This window comes from Mesoplodon densirostris, chromosome 8 (assembly GCF_025265405.1).
Source record: "Mesoplodon densirostris isolate mMesDen1 chromosome 8, mMesDen1 primary haplotype, whole genome shotgun sequence".
NCBI classification, from domain to species: domain Eukaryota; kingdom Metazoa; phylum Chordata; class Mammalia; order Artiodactyla; family Ziphiidae; genus Mesoplodon; species Mesoplodon densirostris.
Window position 1 is genome coordinate 31310743 of NC_082668.1, and position 26776 is coordinate 31337518.

The 26776-nt window shown below is 46.9% G+C and overlaps 1 protein-coding gene across 8 annotated transcripts in view; it reads right to left on the minus strand.

The window, feature by feature from the left end:
• The window catches only part of NRP2 (neuropilin 2), a 117487-nt gene that overhangs the window by 15622 nt on the left and 75089 nt on the right, over positions 1-26776 (minus strand). The window contains exons 13-16 of one of the 8 annotated variants that reach the window (XM_060106143.1): positions 19797-20059; positions 18119-18215; positions 16951-16971; positions 3597-7062 (exon numbers count right to left, since the gene is read on the minus strand). In XM_060106143.1, coding sequence (XP_059962126.1) covers positions 6782-7062; positions 16951-16971; positions 18119-18215; positions 19797-20059 — 662 coding nt within the window. In that variant the 3' untranslated portion in view covers positions 3597-6781. Of the gene's footprint in view, positions 1-3596; positions 7063-15167; positions 15894-16935; positions 16972-18118; positions 18216-19796; positions 20060-26776 lie in introns of those variants that run through there. The other 7 variants (XM_060106142.1, XM_060106145.1, XM_060106144.1 and 4 more) reach the window with 7 other exon arrangements.

Below are 26776 nucleotides of genomic sequence, written 5' to 3' on the forward strand. Positions count from 1 at the left end.
CAAGTGGAACTCATTAATCATGGAGAACAGGGCTCTGCCTGCTGAACCAGGGATAGAATTAACTCCCAGGCTACGGTGGCCACAGCTCCAGCGAGCTGCATCTTATAGCCAGGCTCACATTCTCCGCAAATCAGCATTAAAAAAAGTCTCTGTGATTAAAATTCCCTTCAACAAAAATTGTCCTCAGCTTGCAAGCACTCCACCCACTTTAGAGAAAGAGAGATAGTCACAGAGACTATGTGGCTTCTGCACATGACGGGATATAATGCAGGGTGTCCACTGGTTTGTTACCCTCTCAAATGGGGGCAGGTTCATTTTAAAGGTAAAACTCAGCCACCTGAAGCATCTATTAAAATGTAAACAGGCACACCATTTGACCCAGATATTCTATCCCAGAGAAACTTGCACAAAGAGGCGACCTCAAGGATGTTCACTGCAGTATTGTTTATCATAGAAAGAAAACCTATACACAACCTGAATGACCACCAGTAGGGGAGCAGTTAATAAACTGTGGTAGAGCGACATGATACGAAATGCTAGACAAGAGCTGAAAAGGATGGGGTAAACCTGTCGGTGTGCAACAAAGTATCCTCAAGGCTTTGTCAAATGGAAAGAAGCAAGTTATCCAGCAAAGTGAGCAAATGTTGATACTATTTACACAAAACCAAACTAACCCCAACCAAAGCAAACTGCATAATTAGACATGAACATATACATTTGAACATATACATTTGTAAAGGTATAAAACAAAGCCTGGAAATATACACCTCGAACAATTTCTCATTGTTCCCTCTGGGGAGGGGGTTGGTACTGGTTAGCAATGAAATGAACTTCTTTTTAGAAAAATTATTTGCACTTTTTGAGGATATAGTCATGTATAACTTGTAAGTTAAAAAGAAATGAAAAGAAACCTAACCAGAGACCATCTTAAAATTTCCCCCAGCGACCTTTTTCAGTATCATAATGACTCCGGTCATGAGCCTCCAAGAATAGGTGTTTTCCCCACCCAGGGCCAGTCTTGCCTCCAGCACGTCTGTTGCTGACTCTTCAAATGGCTTTTCCTATTTCTTGGTCCGATGCCGTGGGACTTTAGTTTTATTGGGAGCTTGGAGGTCAGTGACAGCAAAGCCCAAGAACAATTACTTTACTGGAAAGAGAACAGAAGGATTCTGGGTCTCCTGTCCACTGGGCTTGGGGCAAGAATGGTTTCTGCTGTTTGCCCTGAAGCACCAAGATTCTGCCCTGTGCCATGCAGAAACCATGCTAAAAGGGGTTTTTCTCTTTGGCAAGTCCCCACATCTTGTACCTCTTCCATGCTTAAGTTTGGGGCCAAAAGGAACTCCTCCACACAGTGCAAATGTAGTCTGGCTGAGGCCTGTGGCCTGACGCCTTCTAAAGGCGCAGGTTTCTGATTATATCGAACCTCGAGACATACTCCAGTGCACCTGATCTGTGTCAGGCTTCATTAAATCCTACACTGTTCCTAGCTGTTAATTTATTTATATAAGCCGATCTTTCCCCTGCTGATTATAAGACCATTGGCTGGTGTTTCCCTCTCCCCTCCTTTTCCTCTGGTTGGATTTCTTTTGTGTTTTCTTTGGGCCGTCATTGAAGTGGATGAAAGGCAAATTACAGCTGCAAGAGCCCCAGTGATGCACACAATCAAAGAGAGAAAACAAGCCGCACCTACAGATCTGCAGTTCGGCTCAGATGTGGAGCCCACAACACGGACAAATTAAAACTTAAAAATGAAGCTCTTTTCATTAGAGATTACAGAAAGGCCAACAATGTTTGTGCAAAACAACTGTAGAGTCAGTGAAGAGAGGTGATGAAAACAAACACAGGGCCACAGCCGACTGGCCAGGCTGTGGGTATCTGGGCTAGGAGGGCAGAGTCTTGCTTCAACCGCAAGAACGCACATTTAAACTATCGTAAGGCCAGGTAGGAGCCGAGACAGACGATCCTGGGCCTTGACATCTGGTGTTTATGACCCATGGAAATACAATTTCTGTAACATTGATGCTTGGGTTAGGTCTGAAATACCATACTGATAACAGTGCTGTGTTTGATACCTAAGATCAGAATCGTGACAGTCTGCTATTTTGGGGAAGAGAGAGTGCACATAGAATAAGCCTTGGGATCAGAACCAAGGTGGGAAAAGCAATGATGAAATTCTCAAAGGTGGCTCCCAAACCAGTAATGCTAACGAAGCATAAGCGATGGCTTATTTAATTCACTGGCAAATTTGGTCCCAGGCCAGCTCGTGAAAATGTTGACTGAGCCTGGCTCTTTGCTGGAAATAAATGCTTTTGAGATGCTTTCATTTCATCTTTTGCTAATGGGAACAAATGGCTTTAAGAATAGCCAAATGTTATGTAGACAAAATGGGTGATGATGCTTGTCATTAGAGGAACAAACAATACTCTAAACATGGACATTCTGCTCTTTTCTCCTGCAGAGGACAGACAGTGACATCTATACTGAGCCATCTGTACTGACAACACTTCCTGTAAGATCTGAAAACCCAGAAGCCTGTTTCCTTTAGCACCACTTGGGCAGGTTTATAGCTCTAAGAAGTACTCCTTCCTGGATCTAGGTTTAGAAAGGAAGAAAAGCAGGATTCTGACAGAAATAGGATCTCCTGGACAAGCCCCTTTTCTTGGGACCTTTAGGGATGTTCTCAGACTCTGAGGAAGGCTCCTGGGTTGATGGAATGCTTCTAATACACCCCACGAATAGGGCGTGATGGAAAATTCTTCCACCACCTCTTTTGACCACCATCTCGAAACGCTGAGTAGCTGGGAGGCTGTCTTTCCTAGATTGTTTGCCCCTAATACCCCTCAGATAGAAATATTTTATATAACTATATCACTAACTACTCAAGAAAGAGAACCGAAAGAAAAATACTCATCAAAAAGCTCTGCCTTTTGAGTAAGTTTCCCCAAGTCCCCCTCCTCAAAGTTGTTATAGAATCGTTGCTTTTATAAAATGTTCCACCATGATATTTCCAGGTTCACAGTAATCATATAATTATTTTCCTTACTTGCTCCAAAGTCTGGAATATCTTCGAGCCTGAACATGCTACAAGTTCCCGTTTTGTCTGGGAAAGTGCTCATAAATTGGAGATCGACATCCCCTTGGAAGTAATCATTTGGTAGGCAAGGGGTAAGATGTCACTACTCCTTCTCCAAAGGAAGCTATCTGTCTCTGCAGAGCTGAGTACATGATTCAGCTTCGCTCATTCCCCCCCGCCCCCCCGGGGGCCCTTTGAAAGTAGAGTCCAATCTCCGGGGATTTGCCATCAAGAGAAATTTTGTAGAATCACATTGAGTAATTTAGCACTTAGCAACTTTTGCAAAATCCCACACCAATCATAAAAATTGGCTCAGCTGCACAAATTGGATAAAACTCCTAACAAGCAGTAATAAAAAATAAAAGAAGGAGAAGTTGGCATTCAGCCTCAAGGAGAACCTACCTCCCACAGAAATGCCCTGTGGCTCAGAAGGCGATGTATAAACTTTGGAAACATCAGTTCTTTCACAGCCTACATTTCAACTTTGTTCTCGCAAGCCAAGGTGAAAAAAAAACCCCAGATGTTTGTATAAAAATATCATCACTTTATTACATTCCACACAATACACATTCAAATAGTTTCCAACGTCCACAAGTTATTTTGACACACAGGCAACTGAGCAATGCAAGAGATGTCACAGTTATAGGGCGAGGGGATAAGAATAGGAAGTAAAAATCTTTAAGTTTTCTTGTTTTGTTGTTGTTCTTTGGTAATTTTCGATTATTCAGGTGTTTACTTGCCTGCTAGTTTCATTTTTAAAGACAGGGTCTTCTTAAAGATGGGGTATCAACCTCAGAAATATTACTGGATTTCCTACCCTATTCTGGCTTTAATCCCAAAAATGTGAAACAAAGGAAAAGACAATTTATTTTCGGCATTCTGTTTGTCAATGGCAATGCTATGATCCTTTTAATTCTTTTTTCTGCCTTCACTGGCAATTAGGGGATAGCAATTGCTAGTGTAATATCAAGGAAGGGATTTTTAACCCAGAGGTAAGGGCTTCCCTCCTGGAGCTGTTAACATGAAAGCTCTACTAAGGCAAATACTGTACCAGCCTGAGCTAGACCTTCAATTCATTCATTCAGTAATTTTTTAATAGCTGCTATCACCTCTTTGTCTTCTGAGAAGCAACTCTAAACATGCATGCATGCATTCACCTGTCCAGTCTATTTTTCTTAGAAGAGAGGGACCCTTCCCTCCCTCCATGAAATACAGATTTTGCTTTTAAAAGCTGCAAGGCATGACATTTAATAGAAGAGCTTCCCTTTTAGCATAGTACCTGGATCATACTATGAAAGTCACTTGGGCTGCAAGAGCATAGAGAGAGAGAGACAGAGAGAGAAGTGTGACATCCCCAGCTGAAGTGCATCATGGGAGTCACAGAGATTGGAGCAGTCTCATATTCTCAATGACAGCATGTACATAAAGATGATGCCACATGGGGCATCAGATAAAGATTTAGCAAATTTCACAAGGTTGTTGTCATCTTCTTTTAAAGAAGGGAAATCCTCAAGGGTGTATGGTAACTCAGACAGTTCCTACACTGGCTAGACTTTCCAGGTGTAATTTCGGAATATCCTGACACCACGCCTCCATGGGGTGCCTATAGGGATGTCAATCATTTCAAGGGATGCCTGACCCCAAAGGCATCACTGGATACAGATACCTGAGACAAAAAGCCCTCAGTGATTGGCATGGAAGTCCTCATAAGGTATCCATGGTATCCTGCCACCCCTCCTCCCTCACTCCGTCTTTCTTTCTCCATCTTCAGCTGGGGTAAGACACCTCTTGAAATCTCAAGGTAGCTCATGCTCTAGCCTTTCATCTTTTTTCCTGGCAGGGCTGCTGTGGTTGAGACAGACCAGCTCTTTGAAATAGAATAAGAGTGGGAGAGCACCATTCTTTCAGGAGGATGAAACAAAGCAGATGTAAAAGTGAGTGTGTGTGTGTGTTGGAGAGATCTATGTGGATATTCCGGAAGAATGCTAAGAGTCTCTCTCTCCCAAGCAGCCAAAAAAAAAAAAAAAAAAAAATCATTAGTATTTTGTTCTCAGAAGGTACCTGGAGGCTTTCAGCCCAGGCAACCATCTTTGGAGAGAATCTTACACTTCCTCAGTGGATTCCTAGCAGGAAGGTGAGAAATAAACACCCCCAAGGCTGAGTCCCAGTACACTGAGAATCTCGTTAAAATACCCATTTTCTATCAGTGAAATTGACTTCATTATCGAATCTATCCTTTGTACAATACCATTAGGCAATTTATCTCTAATATCCCTCTCCCTGCATTGTTTAGAGAGCACGAATGGGCAGCAAAGGATTTATCTTCATTATGCCTTCTCCTGACGATGCAGCAACATCTGGAAATGCCAGGCCAGCCTATAAGGGTGTATTTGCCAGATGCCAGGAACGCTTTAAGGGGTAGTACACTGGTACATTTTAGAAAACGGATAACTTTTTATTCTCTCATAATATTCAAATAAGTCAGGTGAACAGCCATATAGTTTAGTGGCTATACATTCAGGCACCCATTAACACCATGAAAGGAAAGCAAATGACCCCTTTCCCCCCACATTTTACAAATGCTATTACAATGATCAATATGACACCAAAGAATACGTTTTTGTAACCTTCTTACTCTATCCCATCCTAAGCAGGGCACAATGAATGCCCAGGGGGTGAGGACGTTTCTTAAAGACAACATTTCATCCTTCCTTCTCCTCCATCTCCTCGTGCTCTCAACAGGCTACTGCTTTTCCTACATCAGTCTCAGATTTGTTATCCTCTATGACTTATTCCAAGATTGGACTTAACCAATAAAAGCTAAACATTCATTATGAGCTTCTCTTTTATAAGGCAACATGAGACAGATTCGCTTCAGTGCTGGAAGTAGAGATGGTTCCACATGCACCCAATGGCTGTTGTCATGTGACTTCAAAGACGCCCGAGACAGGACAAGGGGTCATGTCTGAGTGCAGTGGGGGAACCTTCCTCTTGGGTCAGGTGGGTTGGGCATGGGGATAGGAATGAGAGGGGCCACACTTCTTTTCACATGGCCTCTAGTTTTCTGGGTACCTGGAGATGACAATGGTAGCCAACAGAAACCCAGCCAGAGCTAGATAAGGCAACAAAAACTTCAATCTCTTCTCCAAGTAAACAAAACTAGTACAGTATATTATTTTCTGGAACATGTACCCCCAGAGAAGTAACACAAGAGTTAAAGGGGGCTCTCTCTGAACACACCCACACACTCCCCCCCTGCAATGAGCCAGTCTCTCTCTCACAGCCACGCACACACAGAGCTAGTCACACGCACAAATGTATACCATGTACAAACACACAGATCCGGGTCTCCCCTCAAGTCTCCTGGCAGACTGACTGCCCACCGAGAGGAGGGATGGGATAAGGCAAGGGGAAGAAACAGGGAACCAGTCTCTGGAAGGAAACCAGCTGAGCCTTGAGTTGTGAAGTGCTTAGGGGTGTATCTCTTCTCGTATTCCAAGATGCAGCATTGGAATCAACAAAAGGAAAACAAACAAAAGAACCCAAGGAGAATGGTGGGGATGGATACGAGCGCACAGGGTTTGGGCCCCGAGAGAGAGATGTCTGAGCGTTCACACAGAGACTAGGCGAGGAGGAAAAAGTGCAAAATCGAGGCAACGTGTTTGCAGTCTTTCTTGTTTGTTTTGGGTGCCGTCCTTGCTTCGGCCCTCAGCAGTGCGAGCTGCGGTCTTGCTCTAGTTTAATGGTTAGGGTGGGCTCCACCGCCAGAGGGGCCCCGTTGGTGTAGTGGGAGGTTTTGTAGGTGATGGAGTGATCGGTCTTCTTGGCCGCATAGCGGAACCGGTGGTAGTGGAGCACCAGGGCCAGCGCGACGGAGACCAGCACCAGCACAGCGCCCCCGGCGGCCATAACGTAATACCAGTAGGCTGGGATGGGCTGCACGGGCACCGTGTCCACTGTGGGCTCGGTCCCCGGTAGGAGGGTGCCCCCTGGTGGAGAGACACAGAAGAGTGTTGCTAGGCTGAGAGCATGCAGACTAATCCAAATTTAATTAAAAAAAGAAAAGAAAAGAAAAGAAAACACACACACATGCTTTGGAGTGGAGAGGGAAGGGGACAGGGGAATAAGATGGTACTGAGTATTTAGCGTGTGCCAAGCACTTTTCAATGATTGATATTATTTCCTACTTACAACCCTATGAGGTAGGTACTGTCAGACCCATTTTACAGGTGAGGAAATAGAGGCTCAGAGAGGTTAAATGAATGGTTATACAGCAAGTAAGTGGGAAGTTAGATATTCAACCAGCCAAGAGCTGTGTGGTTCCAAAACTCTTTTCTTCTTTCTGTTAAACCACAATTACTGTATAATATATAGAAGCATTATGATTCACACACGTCACACACACATGCACACGTGCGCACACACACACACACACAGAGGAATACATGCAAGTAAGTGATGCTGATATGACTTCTGGGATTCCATAGCATTGATTCTCTGAATGCGCAGAAATACAATATTTGGTCTGGCTGGCCAGCATTCTCAAACAATGTATTAATTAGGCTGGCTAGACTTGAAGGGGAATTCCACTTTGGTTTGCCAAAGCTTCCATGCCCACTGAAAATCAGCCTGGTCTTGTCTAAACAGGTCAATTACCACTGTCAAGCAATGAGTAGTGCATCTTCATTTTTTTAACTGAATGGAGGATTTAAAAAGCTGATTGGAAGGAAGTTGCAACCAAGAAATGTGAGTGCAAAACGCTAGTAGGTATGTGAGAGCAAAGGGAGGGAGATCATTCTAATCGCGGAAAAGACAGAGGACGGAAGAGAAGCTAGCAGAGGATTTAGAAGGCAACCACATTCACTGGCTAGCCTCTGGTTGCCATGGAGATGATGTTGTAGATTTAAGTCCAGGGTAACTCTGGGGAACGACTGGCTAGAGTTCCATTTGATGCAAAACAGTGCTACAACTTGATTCTCCCAACCATCTACATCAGATGAGAATCTGGCCCAGAGTGGGACTAGGAGATTTTGAGCTTGCCAAAACCAGACATGATCCTTACTTCTGAAAAATGATGTATGCTTAACCTATGAAAAATTCCTCCCTAGCTGCCTCCATCAAGTAGGGGTGGCCAGAAAGATGTATCCTCTCCATCCATGCGATACCCCAGGTGGGAGCCACGGGCGGGAGGTGCTGCTCCCCTCTCTGTGCAACGTTGGTCCTACTCTGTGGGTGGATCTCTGCTCAAGACGCAGACAAGGCTCATTTATATTTTCATGCCTCCCTCACGAGACGTGGAGCTCTCAAGCAGAAGAACTCACTCTCATCTTGGTTTCTACCTCAGGGTATGCACCAAGAAGGCTTTCCATAAATGCTCGTGATTAAAAGACTGAACTGAGGTGAAGACTTCTTTTTTTGCGGTACGCGGGCCTCTCACTGTTGTGGCCTCTCCCGTTGTGGAGCACAGGCTCCCGACGTGCAGCCTCAGCGGCCATGGCTCACGGGCCCAGCCGCTCTGCGGCATGTGGGATCTTCCCGGACCAGGGCATGAACCCATGTCCCCTGCATCGGCAGGCGGACTCTCAACCACTGCGCCACCAGGGAAGCCCCAGAGCACCTCTTTTTGATTTGGGGACTAGCTGAGGGGTGAGTCAGACCTTCTGATGTCTTCTCAGAAGTGCTAGAAAAATGAGAGCGTTTTTCTTGGAAAATCTTTCAGAGCCTGCCCACCTTCCCAGCTTTTACACACTCACTGGTTCCTCTAGTTTTAGGGATCCCCTTCTGCCAAGGTACAGGGCTCATTGGTGCCTCTTGGCCCATCAGAAGTGCCACGGGGCTGGAGAAGCTGTGACAAGGATGTGTCACCCAGCATACACTCTGGCAGCCGCAGGCACAGCCCCTGGGGTGGAAAGGATCCCAGAATCCCAGGATCACCTTTCTACATTGTCTTCTTCATTACCCGCTACTCTACGTTTGTTTATTCCCAGACCATTTCCATCTTTTTTTTTTTTTTTTTTTTTTTTTTTTTGCGGTACGCGGGCCTCTCACTGTTGTGGCCTCTCCTGTTGTGGAGCTCAGGCTCCGGACACGCAGGCTCAGCGGCCATGGCTCACGGGCCCAGCCGCTCTGCGGCATGTGGGATCTTCCGGACTGGGGCACGAACCCGTGTCCCCTGCATCGGCAGGCGGACTCTCAACCACTGCGCCACCAGGGAAGCCCTCCATCTTTTAATCATTTCATTACTGTAGCTGAGAAAGCTCCCTTCCTCCTTTCCTCCTTCCCTCCTTCCCTCTCTCTCTCTCTCTGTGACCATATTGAAAATTATGCACAGAAACAGAAAGAGAAAGCAAGGCACTGAAAATGGCTCCTTGAAATGGCCAGCTCGTGAGTCACAAGGAACTGGTGTCAACTCATTATTCAGGTCACCCAGAGTATCTGCTGCCTGGCAACCATCCTGCCATTGGATTTTCATGTGGCCTCAGAAGAATGCACGAGCAACAACAAAGTGTGCAGGGATGGGTTCCAAGTTCCTCTGTGCCACCGCTTCTCCCCAGAGGGTGTCCTCGGTCTGCCTCTGATTTCGATTTGGCTCCACGGTGAAACCCATTCTCTAATAAGGCTGCAGCTCACTGTGAGAGGAAAGGAAGGCGGTACATCCACAGGGATTAACTTTCCCCTCTGAAACACCTGACTAGACCACAAAGCAGGAGCACAACTTTTTGTCAAGCAGAAAACAGTCACAACTGCTCACGTTCCCACCAACACCGCATAGTCTCAGTTCAAAGGTTTGCTTTCCCTCAGCCAAAATGCTGGTTCTCAACATTAAATACATCCCCTAGGGCTCAACGCGCCGGGGCGGGGGCCTTCATGTGACTCCTAAAGTGTGGCTTATGATAGAGACAAAGGTGGGGCACGGTGGGGAGGATCTAGGGGACCCGCTGGAGAAGAAGAAATCGCATTGTGTGGATTACAGATTCAGAATCAGAGAGAGACCCCTTGCCTCAAGTTCTGCTCTGCTTTGGAAGACAAACTCCACTTTATTATGAAGCCCTCGTCCCCTTTCCCGCTAACACTCTCTTCCCCAGAAATGATTACCATGTAGAAAATTTTAGTGACAAAAGCCATTTGGTGGACATCACATTGGTTCCTTAAACTTTTTCCTTGGACAGTTGTTTGGAGAAATGAGAAAACAAACTATATGAATTTGTGCTTTTATCGTTAAAGGAGTCAGAAAAGAGAGGATACACCTAACAGCCCTCCTCTCACCCCCCTCAGGCAATTTTTGATGACCTGCAGTTGGGGGCCAGAGTTTCTTAGGACATTCTCCAGCTAAAGAGACTCAGCTCCCACAGGCTGGTGGTTCGCTGGTTTGGAACCTGGCTCTGTGGCCAGGGGCTGTGTGCTAACGAGGCTGTGGTTTGCTAGCCAGAGAAAAGGAAGGTGATAGATCAATAGGGGTTAAATCCCCTTTCAAAGTGCCTTTCCAGATAACAGCAGCAATCCCAGGAATGTCCGATGGATGGATGGATGGATGGATGGATGGATGGATGGATGGATGATGGATGGGTGGATGGATGGGTGGGTGGGTGGATGAGTGGGTGATTAGATGAATGAGTGGACAGACGAATGGAGGAATGAACTTTGGACCTACATTCAGACTTCCTGGAAAAAAGGTTGATGACCTAATGGTACTTCATAGAATAGTTATTCTTGGAAAGTGTTAGATTCTGTTAGCTCATACCATGCTTCTATGACAAACTGCAAAAAGGTGCCCCCTTTGGGCAGATGCTGCCTGCACCAGGTACCCAGGTTGGTGAGTGGCTGCATTTTAGCCCCACTTGCCCCCCTCAGCCATATGGGATGGCTGGGCCTTTGCTTCACAACACAGGAGCCAGGGCCATGTCCCCCAGGATGGCAGAAAGAATGCAGGTGACTTCAACCTTGCCCAGCACTGGTGATGTGCGGACCTGAATGTCCCCTCTGATTGTTCTAACGTCCCTCACTTACTCACATACCTTGTTTTCCCCCAACTGAAAAATGCTTTCAATGCCTCTTCTATTTTTCATTAATTTCTACCTTCTAATTTTCCATAAAGTTTTCTCATCGTGTGAGATAATGAGAAACAAAAATTTAAATAGTCAGTAACCCCAAGTGTATTTGCAAGGTTGAGCAGGCTTCCACCTGTAAAGTTCTGAGCCCCCTGGAGAAAGCGGTAATGTGAAGGTGGAGAATTTGAAGTTTGAGAAACAAATTCTAAGAAGCCATGCATGGAAGGAAAATATGGGGAAAAATGACACTGTCGGTAGCTTTCTTCCATTCCTGTTGTGCAAATAGGGTTACAGAATTAATAAGCAATTGGGAAATGTGACCATAACTACAACTATAATGAATGGACACTTCCGGGGTGCTGGGCATTGGGCTATATGGTGAATCATCTTTATTCTTCATGACTTTCAGATGGGAGAGCTGAGAACCTGAGAGGATAAGTGATTTTTCTCCCAGTTCTACCTGTAGGAAAACTGAGGAGGAGGGCGGGGGGCAGCACACAGTGAAACCCTATAGAGATGGCCCAGAGCCCTCAGAGGAAGCTCACACCGCTGGGAAGTGGCAGGGTCAGGACGGGAAGCACGTGGACCAAATCCTCCGCCCGTGCTGCAACCCAGAGGTCAGATAACCAAATCTGGCTCACTGCCTATTTCTGCACGTCTTGGAACACGGCCACCCTCATTACATATGGCTTCTGGCTGCTTTGTGCTACAGTGGCAGCGCGTAGTGGCGACACAGAGTGTCATAAAGCCCAACATATTTACCATCTGTCCTTTTATAGAAAAAGCGTGCAGACCCCTGTTCTAACCACATAGGGATGGAACACGAAGCAGCCCTCCCCCTTTCTGCCTCTTACTTCTGTTGGAAGCGGTCTGAGGACTGTCTCAGTCGAGTTCTCACTGAATCACCGAAAAGATACAGCATCTCCTACAGCTAAGTTTATGACATGTCCTCTGGACCTGGAGGAGTCACCCAAGTTTCCAAAAGAAATGTTTCGAAAGATATCAAAGGTAAATCATCTCTCTCAGAGGGGAAAAAACCAAAAGGCTCATTTCAAATCAGAACTGTTTCCGGCCTGGCCTGTCTGCAGTCTTTTATGCATAGGTTGAAAACGAAGAGCTGGTGAAGGGGCATTTCAGATGAAAGGCTTATGTAATTTGTGAGATTAAACAAACAAAAGAGAAGCCTGGCTCCTCTAGAAAAGTTTACAGAAGAGAGTCGAAGAATGTGGTCACGCCCACTGATCTGTTGGGAAGAAGAATGCAGAAGTGCAAAATTTCCCTGTGAAATGACTCTTCTGGGTTGCCTTGCACTTGTATGTGGGGATCACTGGAAGAAGGTTTCCACTAGGTTAGCAGGAGAGCTGGTGGTCTCCCACATCTGTCTAAACCCCCCTAAACTCAGACCTGTGGCTGGCTGAAGTCTCAGACACTTGTCCGCTCTTTGGTGGCACTTAGGCTACTTCTTTTATTTATTTCTTTATTTTTAACATCTTCATTGGAGTATAATTGCTTTACAATGGTGTGTTAGTTTCTGCTGTATAACAAAGTGAGTCAGCTATACATATATACATACACCCCCATATCCCCTCCCTCTTGCGTCTCCCTCCCACTCTCCCTATCCCACCCCTCTAGGTGGTCACTGAGCACCGAGCTGATCTCCCTGTGCTATGCAGAGGCTACTTCTTTTAAACTAAGGCTCGTCCTTCCTGTTCCCGGAGAGAGGAAAAGTCAGCGAAAAGAAATTCCTTCTCCCCTTAGAGAAACTGACGTTGGCAGCTGTTTAGATGAATGGTAAACGTGCGGGGGGAGGGAGCGCGTCAGGCTTCTGTGACTTGAATCTCACAAAGGATGCCTTGGCGTCCCCTCAGGCGAGCAGCCACAGCCAGGCAGTGAGCAGGTCACACACTTCTCATCTCCAGGCTCCCCGGCTCAGCAACACCTAGCCCTGATCTGGCAGCTGTGCACGTCAGGGGGAGGCGGCCAAGGAGAAGGAGTCACACCCCACAGCTGCCTATCTGGAGCCCTGGCAGGGTTTAGGAATACTTCTCCGCCTTTCATCAGAGGATTACTGCAGGAACGCCGATTAACCCTCACTGTGTTTCGCAAGTGCTTCTCGTCGAGAGAGCCAAAGAAAGAGGGAATTTGAGGCCAACCCCACGTCCTGTGCCCTGGGATGTGGCTCATCACACTGGGGGACAAAGCTTCGGGAGGCAGCCGACTGGTAGATCGAGGGGGGATGAGGGTGGGGACAGAGAGATCGGGGTGGGAAACGGCGGAGGTGGGCCGGTTGGTACCAAATAAACAGAACTGAAAACCTGATGCATAGGGTCAACCCCCAGCCAGCTCTGTCATTAGCTCAAAATGGGCCCCCTCTATGCCCAGGAGATAGCCTGTGCTGTCCACTTTCTCCTGGTTTTACCTGGTTGAAAACTGCCGAGGACTGCACAAGGTGAGACCCAAGGGATGGGCCCGACAGCCCTCAGAACTGGTCTGAGGCATAAAACCCAAGTTCACGGGCTTGAACAGGAGCTACTGATGTTCCTTTTAGCAGCCATCAGTGGTAGACACAGCACTTCTGAATCCTTCAGTCTCACTGCCCACCCACCCCACCCCGTGCCTGGGATTTCCATGGGTCTCTGACAGGTAGGGTACCAGACTCTGTCTCTTTGCTCTAGCTTTGTTCAAAGCCCACAGCCTCTAACATGAATAAGAACTCTTGCTTCCACTGTGACCTGCTAAAAATAACTGGCTGGTTAACAACTACAGAACTCTGATTATGGACTTTATATATTTTTACTGGCTTCCTCATTGCTCTTTTTACTTTTATTGAAAGAAGAAAGTGTTGTTTAAGAAAAAATAATCCATCACCTTAATTACACCCCTTTTCGGTTTTCCCCCATCCCCCGACCCTTACACACAGTTTTTCATTTGTAAAAGCTCAAATTCTAGAACAAGATACATGACGGCACTTTGTCTATAGCCAGTGCTTTTAAAAAAGAAAAGAAAGAGCGAAAAAAGAAAAGCGCACCCAGGCTACATTGTTTAGAACAACAGCAAAAAAAGTCTCTTTAAACATCACATGACAACACAGCTTATTCACTCTCTCCTCCTCGCCCCTTCTCTACATGGCTCTCTTTTTCTCCGTGGCTTGCTTCTCCTCACTACTGACTCATACCCCGGTATGCAATCAAAGTATGCACCCCAAGCAGAAGACAAAAGGCGATTTGAATTAAAAGAAAATGTTCTATGGCAAGAAATGAGTAAGAGGCAGAAAATGAAAGACATTTCAAAATATAAAAGATCAAGACTAATAAGCCCTGGTCCAGAGGCCACTTTTGTTGCATTTCCTTAAAGATTTACCTGGTACACATAGATCTCTCCTAAAGAGTAAGATTGCTTCTGTCTCGTGTTTAATATATAATGGAAAAGAAAAACAACCCCGATTCAAAAAAACATACTAACAATATATACGCCTGTTGTTAATACTGTTTCACCATCAACTTTCCAGAGCCTGCTTGCCCAAACCTGATTTCTCTGTTTCTCTTTTTGAGTGAGAGCCTGGTTTCAGCCCCAAGGAATCCACACCCCCAGCAAGAGAGGGCTGCTGTTGCCCTGACCAGGAGAAGTGAGTAGATAGAGCGAATGGTCCGCTTTCCTCTCCCAAATGGAAGGCTTCGCTCGAGTCAAAATTCAGAGGTGCCTGCTGAGGTCAGAGGGGCCTCAACCCAATAGAATCCTCCCTGGCCCTGGGTTCATCTGGCTACCAAGTCAGAGTTCCATGTAAAACTTGCCGATGTAATTGAGCCTGTCCATCCTCAACTCCTATCCTGCTCTTGACTCCTTAGCCAAGTCCCTGCTCCCCACAGCTTGGTTTCCTCCTTCCAAAGATGTTCGTTATCTCTCAAGACAACAGCCGTGGGCCAATCCATGCCACTCGTGGGCTGCCTCTGCTTAACCCCCAAAGCAGCCCATCGGGAGCGCACTGGAAATTCTTACCTTCGAGTCCCTAAGCCCTGTGTTTATTTTGGCTAAATGAGCACGGCGGCTCTGAGGCTGTTTTATTTATATATATATTTTTTACAAGAGAACATGACTGGCCTGTGACGTTCATGGTAAACACAGCCTCCGGGACAGCACATGTGCCCTGGTTTGTTTATTCTCTTACAGAAGCAAAGTGCTTAGCCACCGTACGTGTCATTCATGGACCCAGACATGTGTGCTCACACAGCACAGTGTCTGCAGCAGGGGCTGTAAGTCTGTAGCCAGCCTTTCCTCGGAGCTTTGAGTCTCAACAATCAGTCAAAATCATGTGAAACAACATAAGCAAGTTTCACTGCCCGAGCGTCAACATTACCTTGGGTCCCGAAAGTTAGAACTTGAATTCAACTGTACTCCAAGCCGTTCGGTTTTGATCTCAGCTTTCCTTCCAATACTTTTAGATTCACATTAACATAAATCTCACACCCAAGGAGCACCAACAAATGCACATGAATACCCTTAATACTTTAAAATGTGCAGCGGGAGGGAGTGAGGGTGGGGTTTCGGAGGCAAGGAAAGGTGACAAAGAAAGGAAGGATATTCTCCGTAGGTAGGTCTGCCGTGCCCTGTGCTGTCCTCTTCCTCAGCTACTGTCTCAGGGCTGTGGCTGAGGAGTGGCAAACTGGGTGAGATGATTTGGAGTCAGAGAGCACATCTAGGTGGCACCCCAGGAAGTCATCTCTCTCCAGCCAGGAGCTGGACACGTTACTGAGAGTGAAGATAATAAGCCTAGACTTCAGACACAAAAATGACTTCCGTTACCTCTGAAATGCTGTCACCTGTGGGGTTAAGGCCAGCCAATACAAACAGGGCACCGAAACCCTCACAACGGTTTGCATAAAACAGGGTCCGTCCTTAGGTGAGGGTGAGTGTCTCTGAGTGCGCTTTCCCCCGCAGCCAACTCAAGTGAAGCATTTATAGAGTGGCTTCCAAATGCTTAGCATTGGAACCCGGGTGGACATGTTAGCCGTGTCAACCAAGAGGACTGCAAAGAGGGTGAAATGTGAAATCCACTGCAGTAAACAGCACAGACATTAGCATCCCCAAGTTTGGAGGTCTTTCTTCCCTCCCTGGATAAGGCAAGCATCCCACATTCCTTTCTTTGCCCTGCTCCCTATTTACCTTATTAGGGATAAAATGCCCTTTTCTGGTCTTCCGTCTTGTATTTCAAGGGCTCTAACTCCAGTCACCGAATGAGCCTCCTTCCTCCCTTAATCAGACACCAGCTCCTGAGTTTTGCAACTTTCCCCCCTCTGGATTATCATTCCTTGTGTGTTTCCCCTAACTTTCTTCCCTCACAAAACTGCCCACCAGTGTCCCTCACGGAGGGTTAATTGAGACCGCTGCCTTGGTACCCTGTGACTGGAAAGAAACCATCTTCAGGCGAAAATAAATCCTTGCCACCTCATTTCACTTTTAATTTACTACTGACTCTTTCTGTTGTTCAGTCTCCCCACAGCCTCTCCTTTCTCACCACTCATGCATGTTCAGCCTCATTGCTCTCCGTTGGACAGTGCAAGGCTGAAAGGTTTATCTGTAACCTATTTGTCTCTATTACAGGTTTCTAAACTTTAATTAAAGAAGAGACAGTGAGGATCTCAATCCCCCTTTCCCTGCATCTACAGGTGTTGTTGGCGCCATCTAGCGGTGAGGAGGTGTGGCATCTATTTTCTCTTGTGAGCTTTGTCAAATTTGGAGGCTTACCGCCTCCACCAAATTCATATCACATGGGGGGAAGGAAAAGGCATGCAGAAATTTAAAAAGAACTCTTTTTACCTTTAAAACTCTCACCTGCAAAAGCTGAGATGGGTTCTGGAAAAAAAACAGAAAAAAATGTGAGTTAGATAAGGGGAAGAAATAGGGTGAACAAAGGGTATGATGAAGATGAATTTCATCAAGCTTTTTTATACTATCCCACGGAAAGTATCCCATGTCCTCCACATGCTCTAGACCATGTCTAACACATCATCATCATGGGGGCCGGGTAGGTGGGGAAAAGATTCTCAAAGTTGCTTTGGAACAAAAAGTCCTTTATAGAGTAATGGGTCCCTGAAGCATTGTAATCAGTCACTTACCACTGATTACTTTCTCAGAGCCTGGATTACTTTTAGATGCCTGAGGCCCCGAGAATTGCCTGAAGAGACTAGGGTGGTCCCAGGTGCTCTGACATCATCAGGCACACACACACCTGGGACCCACGTGCCAAGAAAAGCACTTGGTGAGTTATTATAGTTACTCTGCAGACTGAAAGTAGGTCTCGTTCCTTCTCAGGATTTCCTCTTGCTTTGGGGAATGTCCATGGCTCTGATGGGCCCGTGGCGGTGAACTAGGTAAAATGTGTGCATCTCAGGTGGGCTGGCTGCTCAGTACTTCTGTCCAAGGTGACAGTGTCCTTCCTATGCTGGTCACCAGGCATGCAATGTTTAATCTTACAACTTTGGCATCTTGGGCATTAGAGATATGAGCCTCAAAGCAAAATCTAAACTCTTACTTCACATGCCATAGCTTGCCCTGCAATTCATTCATGTAAAAGAGCTACTTGGGTAATTGTGTTATCACTCTGATATAACATATGTACTATTTTTGCTCACCAGTGAAGGCTTCCATTAAATCCATCAAACCTTTCCATCATGTAATTCTGACTGACAGTTGCTCTCGCCCTCTAGCATTTTCTTTGCTAAAAGCTGGAGTCTGATGATGGGGTCTTGGCACCCTGAATCTTCATATACTTAGTGCGTGTCTATTTCTGAATGGGAACGGGGATATAAGACTTCACCTCATCTCACCCCTCTCCCGTCCTGAATGCAGCCCAAGCTATAACTGCACTCACACCTCGCCTACCTCACAGACTGGAGCCGCCCCACCCACTGGGTAACAGCTGTGTTTGAAAACGATGTGCTGTCTCTTCTTGTACATCCCAGCCCTTGGAAGAGCCATAAAGAGACAGATATTCACGTACCCATACAGTTCTCCAGCGGGACATCGGTGCTTATCCGAATGTCATCAATGGCAATTTCTCCCGAACGTCCTTTTCCTATAACTCCCTCGAACACAATCTAGAAGCCAGAAGAAAAAGAGCCGTGGTTAACTGAGCTTCCTCGTCCAAACAGTGCAAAGATTTCCAATTTTCTGTTAACTGCAGCTTAAAATGTATGTGTATGTGTGTGTGTGTGTGCGCGTGCGTGTCTGTGCGCGTTACTGCACCTGGTACACATCTGTTGGCCACATGGCTATGGTGCTTGAAATCTTAATTTAAAAAGAGTTGGTTCAAATCAAATGCATATTTGAGGTGATTAAAAAATACATATATAACAACGTGATGGATATTGTTGTCCAGTAACCAGAATGTATTGACTAGAAGGACCACAGTCAGAGCACGTTTAATGGAGAATTGAAATTTCCCTAGCCATTTTTGATATTTTTTCTCATAAATCTTTCAAATGCCCAATCCAGGTATTTGGAAACTCAGAGGACACGAGCAGGTGGGGGTAAGGTGAGAAATGTAGTATACACGTTTGTGTCACCTTGGGGGGGGTGTAACACTGTCCTATGGCTCCATTATTACAACGAGAAGGGAAGTGATTTTCCTTCACCACTAGTTTACTGAGCACCTACTACGTGCCAGGCACCATGACAGTTACAAAGCCTAATAAGAGAAGACCCTCTGACCAGGAAATCTCACCGTTTAGTGGGCGAGACAAAAATGCCAACAGGTACTCGCAACACCATACACTGAGGTTTATAAGTGGGAAGGCAGGTGGTGGTGCGGGGAGAGGGACTCAGGCTGCCTTACAAGCTCGAGAGTGACTGCAGGCAGCACACAGGAGCCCCTCTGCTCTGTGGTCTCCATTCCGCCCTCATTCTCGCCCTCCCCAGGCTCCCTCTGCAAACGAGCACATGTCCTCTGGCAAGCTGAGCGAGCAGTTGGCTGCCTCACCAGCCATCTGTTGCTGCTTCTCGTCTGGGGAGGAGGAGGTTAATGCTTTGGCTGGTTCTCAGTCACCCCTTCCACAGTATGCCTACTCCTACCCAAGTTTCAGCCCCAGCTGTGCATACCCATCTGTGCCTGGGGCTCTTGCTCTGTGGGGCAGAGATAATAGAACTCAACCCCTGGAGCTGCTGGGAGAGATACCACTCACTTAGGAGTCTCTCTGCTCTGCTGGCCACTGAGCACCAACAGCGACCCTCCCCTTCCCGTGTTCACACTTGCTGGGACAGGGGTGGGAGGCTGTTGCCCTCTCCTCCTCCTCGGAGTCTGAGGGGCTCCACAGGCTTCTTCCCTTGTGTGTGGACGGTTTGTTTGTGTCTATTTCCCTGGCTTCTGGCGTCCCTTTGTCAGCCTACCTGATAGCCATCTAAAATAAAATGGAGAGAAGAAACATTTGTTGGAGAAGGTTTCAGCAATATAAAAGGCGATAGGAGAAACAAAGAACCAAGTCTGCGTGTAGAGATAGGCACATTCTGAATAACAAATAAGAGTGTCATTTAGTTGCCATGGCAACGTGAGAAACACAATGAAAACAGCGGCGCTTAACCGCGTTCCCTAAAGATGAATGGGCACGGCCCTTTGAAATATTGAAACACAGATCACAACGATTCCCTCGGATCTCCGCAACGGTCTCCCGTCGCCACCCCACCTGGTACTCCATGTCGTAGCTAGGCAAGATGATCCGCCCGTGTTTCCACTCGCCGCCCTGGTCCTCGCGGATGACCCAGAGGAGCTTGCTCTCCTGGCTGGCTTCGCGCACTACCTGCAGCGCCACCCCGCGGCCTCCCGTGGCTTGGTACTGGAACTCCATGCACACGGGGCTCCGCGGCAGGTGGACGGGGGGGCTGATGAGCCGCGCGTACTGGCCCTCTCTCCCGCCATCACTCTGCAGCCGCAAGAAATTCCTGTCATCTGGGGGGAAACAAACCCAAACAGGGGGTCCTGGTAAATGCTTGCGAAAGACACCAGTTGCAGTTGTGGTCCCTCCGGGGGGGAAGCTGGGGCAGAGTTTGGGTGTCTTTGTTTATTTATGAACTAGTTCTCCAGGCCCTGTGTCCCTTTCTTAGGACTCCGGAGCCCAGACTCAAATGCTGAATCCTCTTGAAGCCCTTTCTTGAGTCTTTACGTCAAGAAGGTCCCTCCTGCCTATTTCCCTGCGTCACTTCTTTTGTGCCTTTGACATATGGCACCCGGCGCCGCTGGCCGTAGGTCTTGGCTGGTTGTATTTGTACTTGTCTTTCCCTCCTAGATTCTGAGAGGCCAGACCTACGTTTTACTCATCATCGGCTTACCCAAAGGGCCAGTGCACTCTAATGAACTGGATGATAAAGGGATGAAATGGCTGCTAGACTAGAGGATGTTTCTGGCCAGGTGGTTTATGATTCAAGCCTTTATCATCTTGGCTGGGCACTGTCCAAATGGAAGACATTTAAAAGCTTCTGTCTCCCACGGTGCTACTGGATGGTGTCTGGGCTCTAGTAACTGCAACTCGGAAGACTCACATCCCTGTTCAAGCAGAACAGGGAAAGGTGGCAGCACAGGGGTGATTCAGGGGGCCTGAGACCCCAATCCCTTCCCTGACCAGCCTGGGGAGGCCTGAGCTCGGCCTTCCTTAGAGAGTCAGAGGCAAACACAGCCCCAATGAAAACAAGTGCTGTCATCATCACTAACAAAGGCTAAGTGTTTAGCAGAGAACATACACATATTGGGAAATGAAGGTTTCACCCATCCAAATGTTTGAAGAGCGTGTCTTTTGGCCGATTAGCTTTTAGATGCATCAGGTACTGTGTGGGAGGCCGAGCTCCCGTTCCTGCCGGCACACCCCATGCCTTGCAGACACAGGTCTGGGGACCCGCACCAGCAAATCCAGCTCGTGCGGGAGCATTCCGGCCACTTGCACGGAGAGCAGGATGGCATCTGAGGAGAAAATCTCACGGCCTCCTTTGGGCCCTGAAACATCTTAAGCTGAACACTTCTGCAAGATGGCAGGGGCACTTTTGCACCACATACCCAGCATATCAGACACCTCAGGATCAGGTTAATCTGAGACGTGGGCACAGAGCTTTCTTACTCAACAGGGACTGTGAACATCCTGGGCTTATCAGGGCAGGACAGGCGGGCACTCCAGAGCCCTGAATCAGCAGGGTACTCCTGGACCACCGGTTTGCTGTTATTCCTGCTGACAGCATCTTTCTAGTGAGAGCGGAGCCTGTGACAGTCATCAGTGGCCCAGAAACAGCGCTTTCCTCTCCTGTCCTGGCCACGCCTCTCCCTCCTCCCCGTCTCCCCTAAGTCCCTTCTGGTTAGATTCTCCAGGGTTATTGCTCTACAAGCTACCCTCCCCTGAAGTCAAATTAGACCAGCTCGGGGATGCATAGTTCGGATTCCAGTTTGGGACTCCTTAACCATCCAGAGCCACGTTGGTCTAATGTCCCACAACACGGGACCTCTTCAAGGCCAAAGTCAGCACAGATACGTAGGCAGCTGTCTGGAGCAGAGAACTTTGATGATGGTGATCTGCTGAGGGCGGAGACACCGGTGCCACAAGCAGACACGCAAAGAACTTCTGAACCTGCGCTTCTCCTATCAGGTCTCATTACTGCCACTATTTTTTTTTTTTTTTTTTTGCGGTACGCGGGCCTCTCCCTGCTGTGGCCTCTCCCGTTGCGGAGCACAGGCTCCGGACGCGCAGGCTCAGCGGCCATGGCTCACGGGCCCAGCCGCTCTGCAGCATGTGGGATCTTCCCGGACCGGGGCACGAACCCGTGTCCCTGCATCGGCAGGCGGACTCTCAACCACTGCGCCACCGGGGAAGCCCCGCTGCCACTATTAATGGTAATAATTATAAGTCATATTTGCATAATGCTTTACAGGTTACAAAGCATGTTGATATGCATTCATAATTTAATCATTGCTATATGCTTGTGAGCTAGGTCTTACTACACTTATTTTGCACAAGATGCAGAAACTGAGGCTCAGAAAGGTTCAAGTGACTTTCCAAGGGAGAGAGGCTAGTGAGTAGCAGAGCTGGACTTGACTTCAGGTTTCCCCACATTCAGGCAGTAGGCCCTTCACTTCAGCTGTGACCCCAATACCTTGTCCCCAGTCCGTGTAATCAATCACATGCTATTCAAGGCAAACTGGCTTCTCTGCTGAGGGCTGTTGCCTTTCCTCCATTTACCTGTAATTCTCTGCTCCCCGACCCCCATCCCACCCCCCTGTTGCTAGTTCTTCTCCTAACCATTCTGGCACATTTCAACATTAATTCCTCTCTTCTCTCAACAACTCGAGCATCTACTGACCACACCACTGATTTTACCTTGTTTTAAAAAAGACCGGAGGCCATTTTCCATGCGTTTCAGCGGGTAAACACCCACTGCCTTGTACTGTAATTTAACTGTTTGGTGTGTGTCTTTCCTATTGCCCTGGTTAGATGTAAGGTCCTGGCCTTACACATAGAAGGGTTAATAATGCTTCTTCTCCCTGCCCCTAGATAGTGACAAATATATGCCACCACTCGGGAAAATTTTGTTCCCATGAATGAATGAATGACAAACACATGGATAAAGAATGCAGTGAGGCTGCCCATTGGAAACAATAACAGAGGGGGAATCACCTGGCCTCTCAGGTTCATATAATCTTCTCACAGTTCCCTCCCATCCTACTGAGTCAACAGCCTTTTTCAAAGGTGAGGTGATTTTTTTTGAGATGCTCTACTTTTTATTATGGAACATTTATACTGAAATGTGAGTATGTGTAAAGAAAAAGGTACAATAGCTTTTGCAAAGTGAATATACCTACAGTCAATAGGCAGATCCCAAAACAGGGTGACCCGTGGAGGCATCCAGTCCACTGAGCTACCAGTGGGAACCCCCCCAAACGCTCCCATGCTCCAGTCATTTCCTAGCCTTTACTGTTTCCACTCGTATATAAAGGAAACCAGATTTCAGAGACTTATTATGCAGCCTTCTTCCTTCACAGTTTCACAAATAAGACCTACTGGCTGCCTGAAAATTGCTTGGCAGAAATACTGTCACTTGTGTGAATTTACATTCTTAAGCAGCAGGGGAATCATAGCATAATGGTTAGAATTTAGTCAGTAAGATGTGTGTGGAGGTGTAAAGAGCCGGGCTGGCTGGATTTTATCCGGTCTGTTTTATTTACCCATCCTGTTGCTAAAACTTCAGGTACGAGGAGGCCAAAGGTTTCACAGAATGCCTCTCCCGGGTACCTGAGCTGGCTCCCTCCTCTCTCCCTCCCTTTCCTCTCCTCTCTTCTCTCTCTCTCACAATAAAATGATAATCACTGTGCATGATTTAAAGGACCACTGGAAGACCAGGGAGTTAATGCTGGTGGCATGCCAAGCACGAGCAGCTGAAGGATCATAATTCAGCGCTGACATCTGAGCTAATCCACTAGTTTGCGGAATCTCAAGACAAGCAGGCCTCTGAATTTCACTTAGTGAAATCATTTGTGCCCCACTTGTCTGTTAAGTGCTATGAGCTCAAGGGAAGAAAGATGATATGTAAATTTAAGGAATTAGCAGTAGACATCAGTCAGAGGGACACTGAGCTGCAAAACGTCCCTGCCTGTCACTGAGAGAGGACTGAGTACAAGCAGGACATCATGAAGGAATGGCTTCGGCCAGGAAAAGCCCAGAGATGGGGAGAGGAAGAGTAGTGGCAAGAGAACTGTTGTGCCCTGAGCACCTCTGGGGGCCAGATATCACACTGGCGGCTTTGTTGCCTTCCGTAATCTTCCCTGTGAATTAAGTATTATGTTCTCCATTTTTACCAGAAAGGAAACAGAGGCTCAGAGAATTGAAGTCCTGTGTCCCAGACCACTGCTAGAGAGCAATGGAAGTAAGATCTGAGCCCTGATTGGACTGAGTAAAATCGCCAGAAACTCGCCTCTCATCTGGGCTGGAATCCTAATGTTCGCTCGTCTTTTAAAGCCTCAGTCTTCCCATCTGTGAAATGGATATAATAACAGCAATACTGCATAGGGTCGTGAGGAGGAGGAAATGGAAAGAGCCTTGTAAGGTGCTTTGCATATGAACAGGGACACAGTAGACGCTCCATAAATGCTCTGATCTTCATTTCCACTGCCATCACTAAACCCACTGCCTCCTGTGCTGGCCTTTTTGTTTCTTTTAGAAAGAAAAAGGGTCCAAAGAGCACCAGTAACCTGGGAGGACAAATCCAAGACTCAAAGGAAGTAAGATTTGGCTCAAGGACAGAAAAGATGTTCTCTGGAATAAGATGGTTCCCAGATCCATCCTAACCCCAGAAACCAGCCAGCCTCAAGTTTACAACAGACACTGTTTACCACATGCTTTTGGGTCAATCTACAGTAGATGCAATAAAATAATACATGATTCTGGAATGAGAGTGGGACCTCAAAAGACCATTTAGATGGGGCCAGCCCTGCTGCCCAGAGGAACCATGCTGAAAACATCTCCAGAACAGCTGTCCACCCTTCGCTTTAAATTCTCCAGAGGAGGAGTGTCCATAGGCCATGCTGGCAATGTGTTTTCTGGGTCACAGCCCTAACTGTCAGAAACTTCTTAACTTCAGTTTTAAGTTTTCCTACTGTCATTTAGACACATGTCCTCCTCCTATTCCCAATGGAGTGCAGCCAATTTCTGTCCTCTGACTTAGAAACATTTTCACTTGTGAAGAATTAAGACCCTGGTCTTCACTTCCTCAGGGAACACAACCCTAGCCTCTTTAAATGTCCGCTTTCCAGGACTTTGGTTGTGGCAGGTCTCCACACTGACCCTTCGCCAAGCTAAGTGCTTCAGTTCTTTGAAGTCACGGCACCCGTATATGTGCTGTGAGCGAAGCACATGTGCTATTAGTGGAGTTTGTTCTTCTAGAACATTCTAATTTATGGCCAACACTGCCAAACACAGAGGAAGTTTTAACAGACAGTGGCTGTTGGTGACTTGATAGAGCAAAGGGTTGGCCTGGCGTGGGTGGGCTACTTCATTGATTTACTTAGACTTTAGGGGAAAAGCCCTTTGGATTGTTAAGAGGTCCCCAAACATGGCCAGCTAAGAATCAGCTCTACCTGCTGGAGGCTGTCTTCTTGTTTTTGTAGCTGATGGCAGTGATGTCGGCAATGGATAGCTTCCAACGGGAAACAATGCAGAGGAGATACATTTAGCAGCAGAAAGAGAATGAAGAAAAAATGTTCCAGAGATACAATCCATCTCCCCCCAGACCTGACATGTTTGGGAGGCGTTTTGCTAGGTTCTTGACTCAAAACATCTGTTGTTGCCCATGACGCAGGGAAAACAATCGCATGGGAATGAACAACAGGAGTTCAAAAGGGCAGAGAGGAAGTGCAGAGGACAAGGTCATTCAGCGTCTTAACCTGCTGCTGTCTCTAGAAAGGGTCTCCTGACATTTCACCTGGCGATTTATGACCACATCTGGCTTCAGCTGATCACGTGACCACTTCTGGCCCAACAGCAATGGACTCAGTGGTGCCGACACCTTACCAAACCCTGAAATAAATCACCAGTCTGATCCTCCAGGCTATCGCAAAGCCAAACACACCATCTGTCCAACACACGCATCTCCTGGCTAGCATCTTGCCCTCCTACTAGAACAACCATCTGAAAGAATATTTAGTGCTGCAGGAGATGAAGTCTCTTTGTATAGGTCATGCTTAAGACATGAGTCAGCCCCTCAGCTGGCCTCCCAAGGTCAGACTATCTCTGCTAAGGTCCTCAAATTAACAACTGACTAAGGGAAACACTGACTTTGGATGAACTCGGCAGGATGTTCTCAAGGTTTGCAATTGACCATCTTGTGGACATTTGAGGTTTCAGGCCTGGGCTTTGCAGGAGTCTATCTTGAGCTGCTTTTTTTGGTATGTCAGCTTTCATGAAGGTTTGCAATCGACTCAGTCTTGTTATCACTTTGCCCCTTCATTATCGATCTTACACACTCAACCAATCATGACTTTCAGAATAAAAGGAAGAGCTTCTCCTCTCTACTGCTGTCTTTTCTACAAAGTCAGAGATGTCTTCCTTCCTACGCTCCTTAAAGAAGGGCCTCTATGCTTTCCTTTTCCAGTTGAAGTTATTCCTTAAATATGGCTTTCTTTTAGCCCAGCTGCTCCTGGTCTTTAATTATCTAGCCTGCTCTAAGCCCGAGAAGTTCCCATCTCCGTATTTGTAGCGGCTGTGCCCCAGACACGCCACAGCAACCTCTTTCTGAAGGCAGTTCAAGCTGATGCCAGTCCCGTGTCTGGATTGTTTGCTGCCATCGGTCCCACCTATGAGGAAGGTCTTTTGAGTTAAGAGAGTTGCTTTTTAATTCACAGAGTCCCTGCTAACTCACCGCCCAAAATCAAGCCCATTGTAAGCAAGTTGACTCATCAGTCATTTTCACTGATTTCTTTGTGACTGTCTACTGACCATACCCACTCACACTTAATCCTCTTGCCTGTATATCCCATAGTGAACCACAGTTCTGGTCCTCTGCTCTCATGGTGTTTATTCAGTGACCCAATCTGCATCAAAACAGCCCTACGAGAAGTCAACAGGACTACCACTTACATCTGATGGAAGAGCCGCCATTTGTAAAATGTGAATATTTCAGAACATGGTATTCTTGA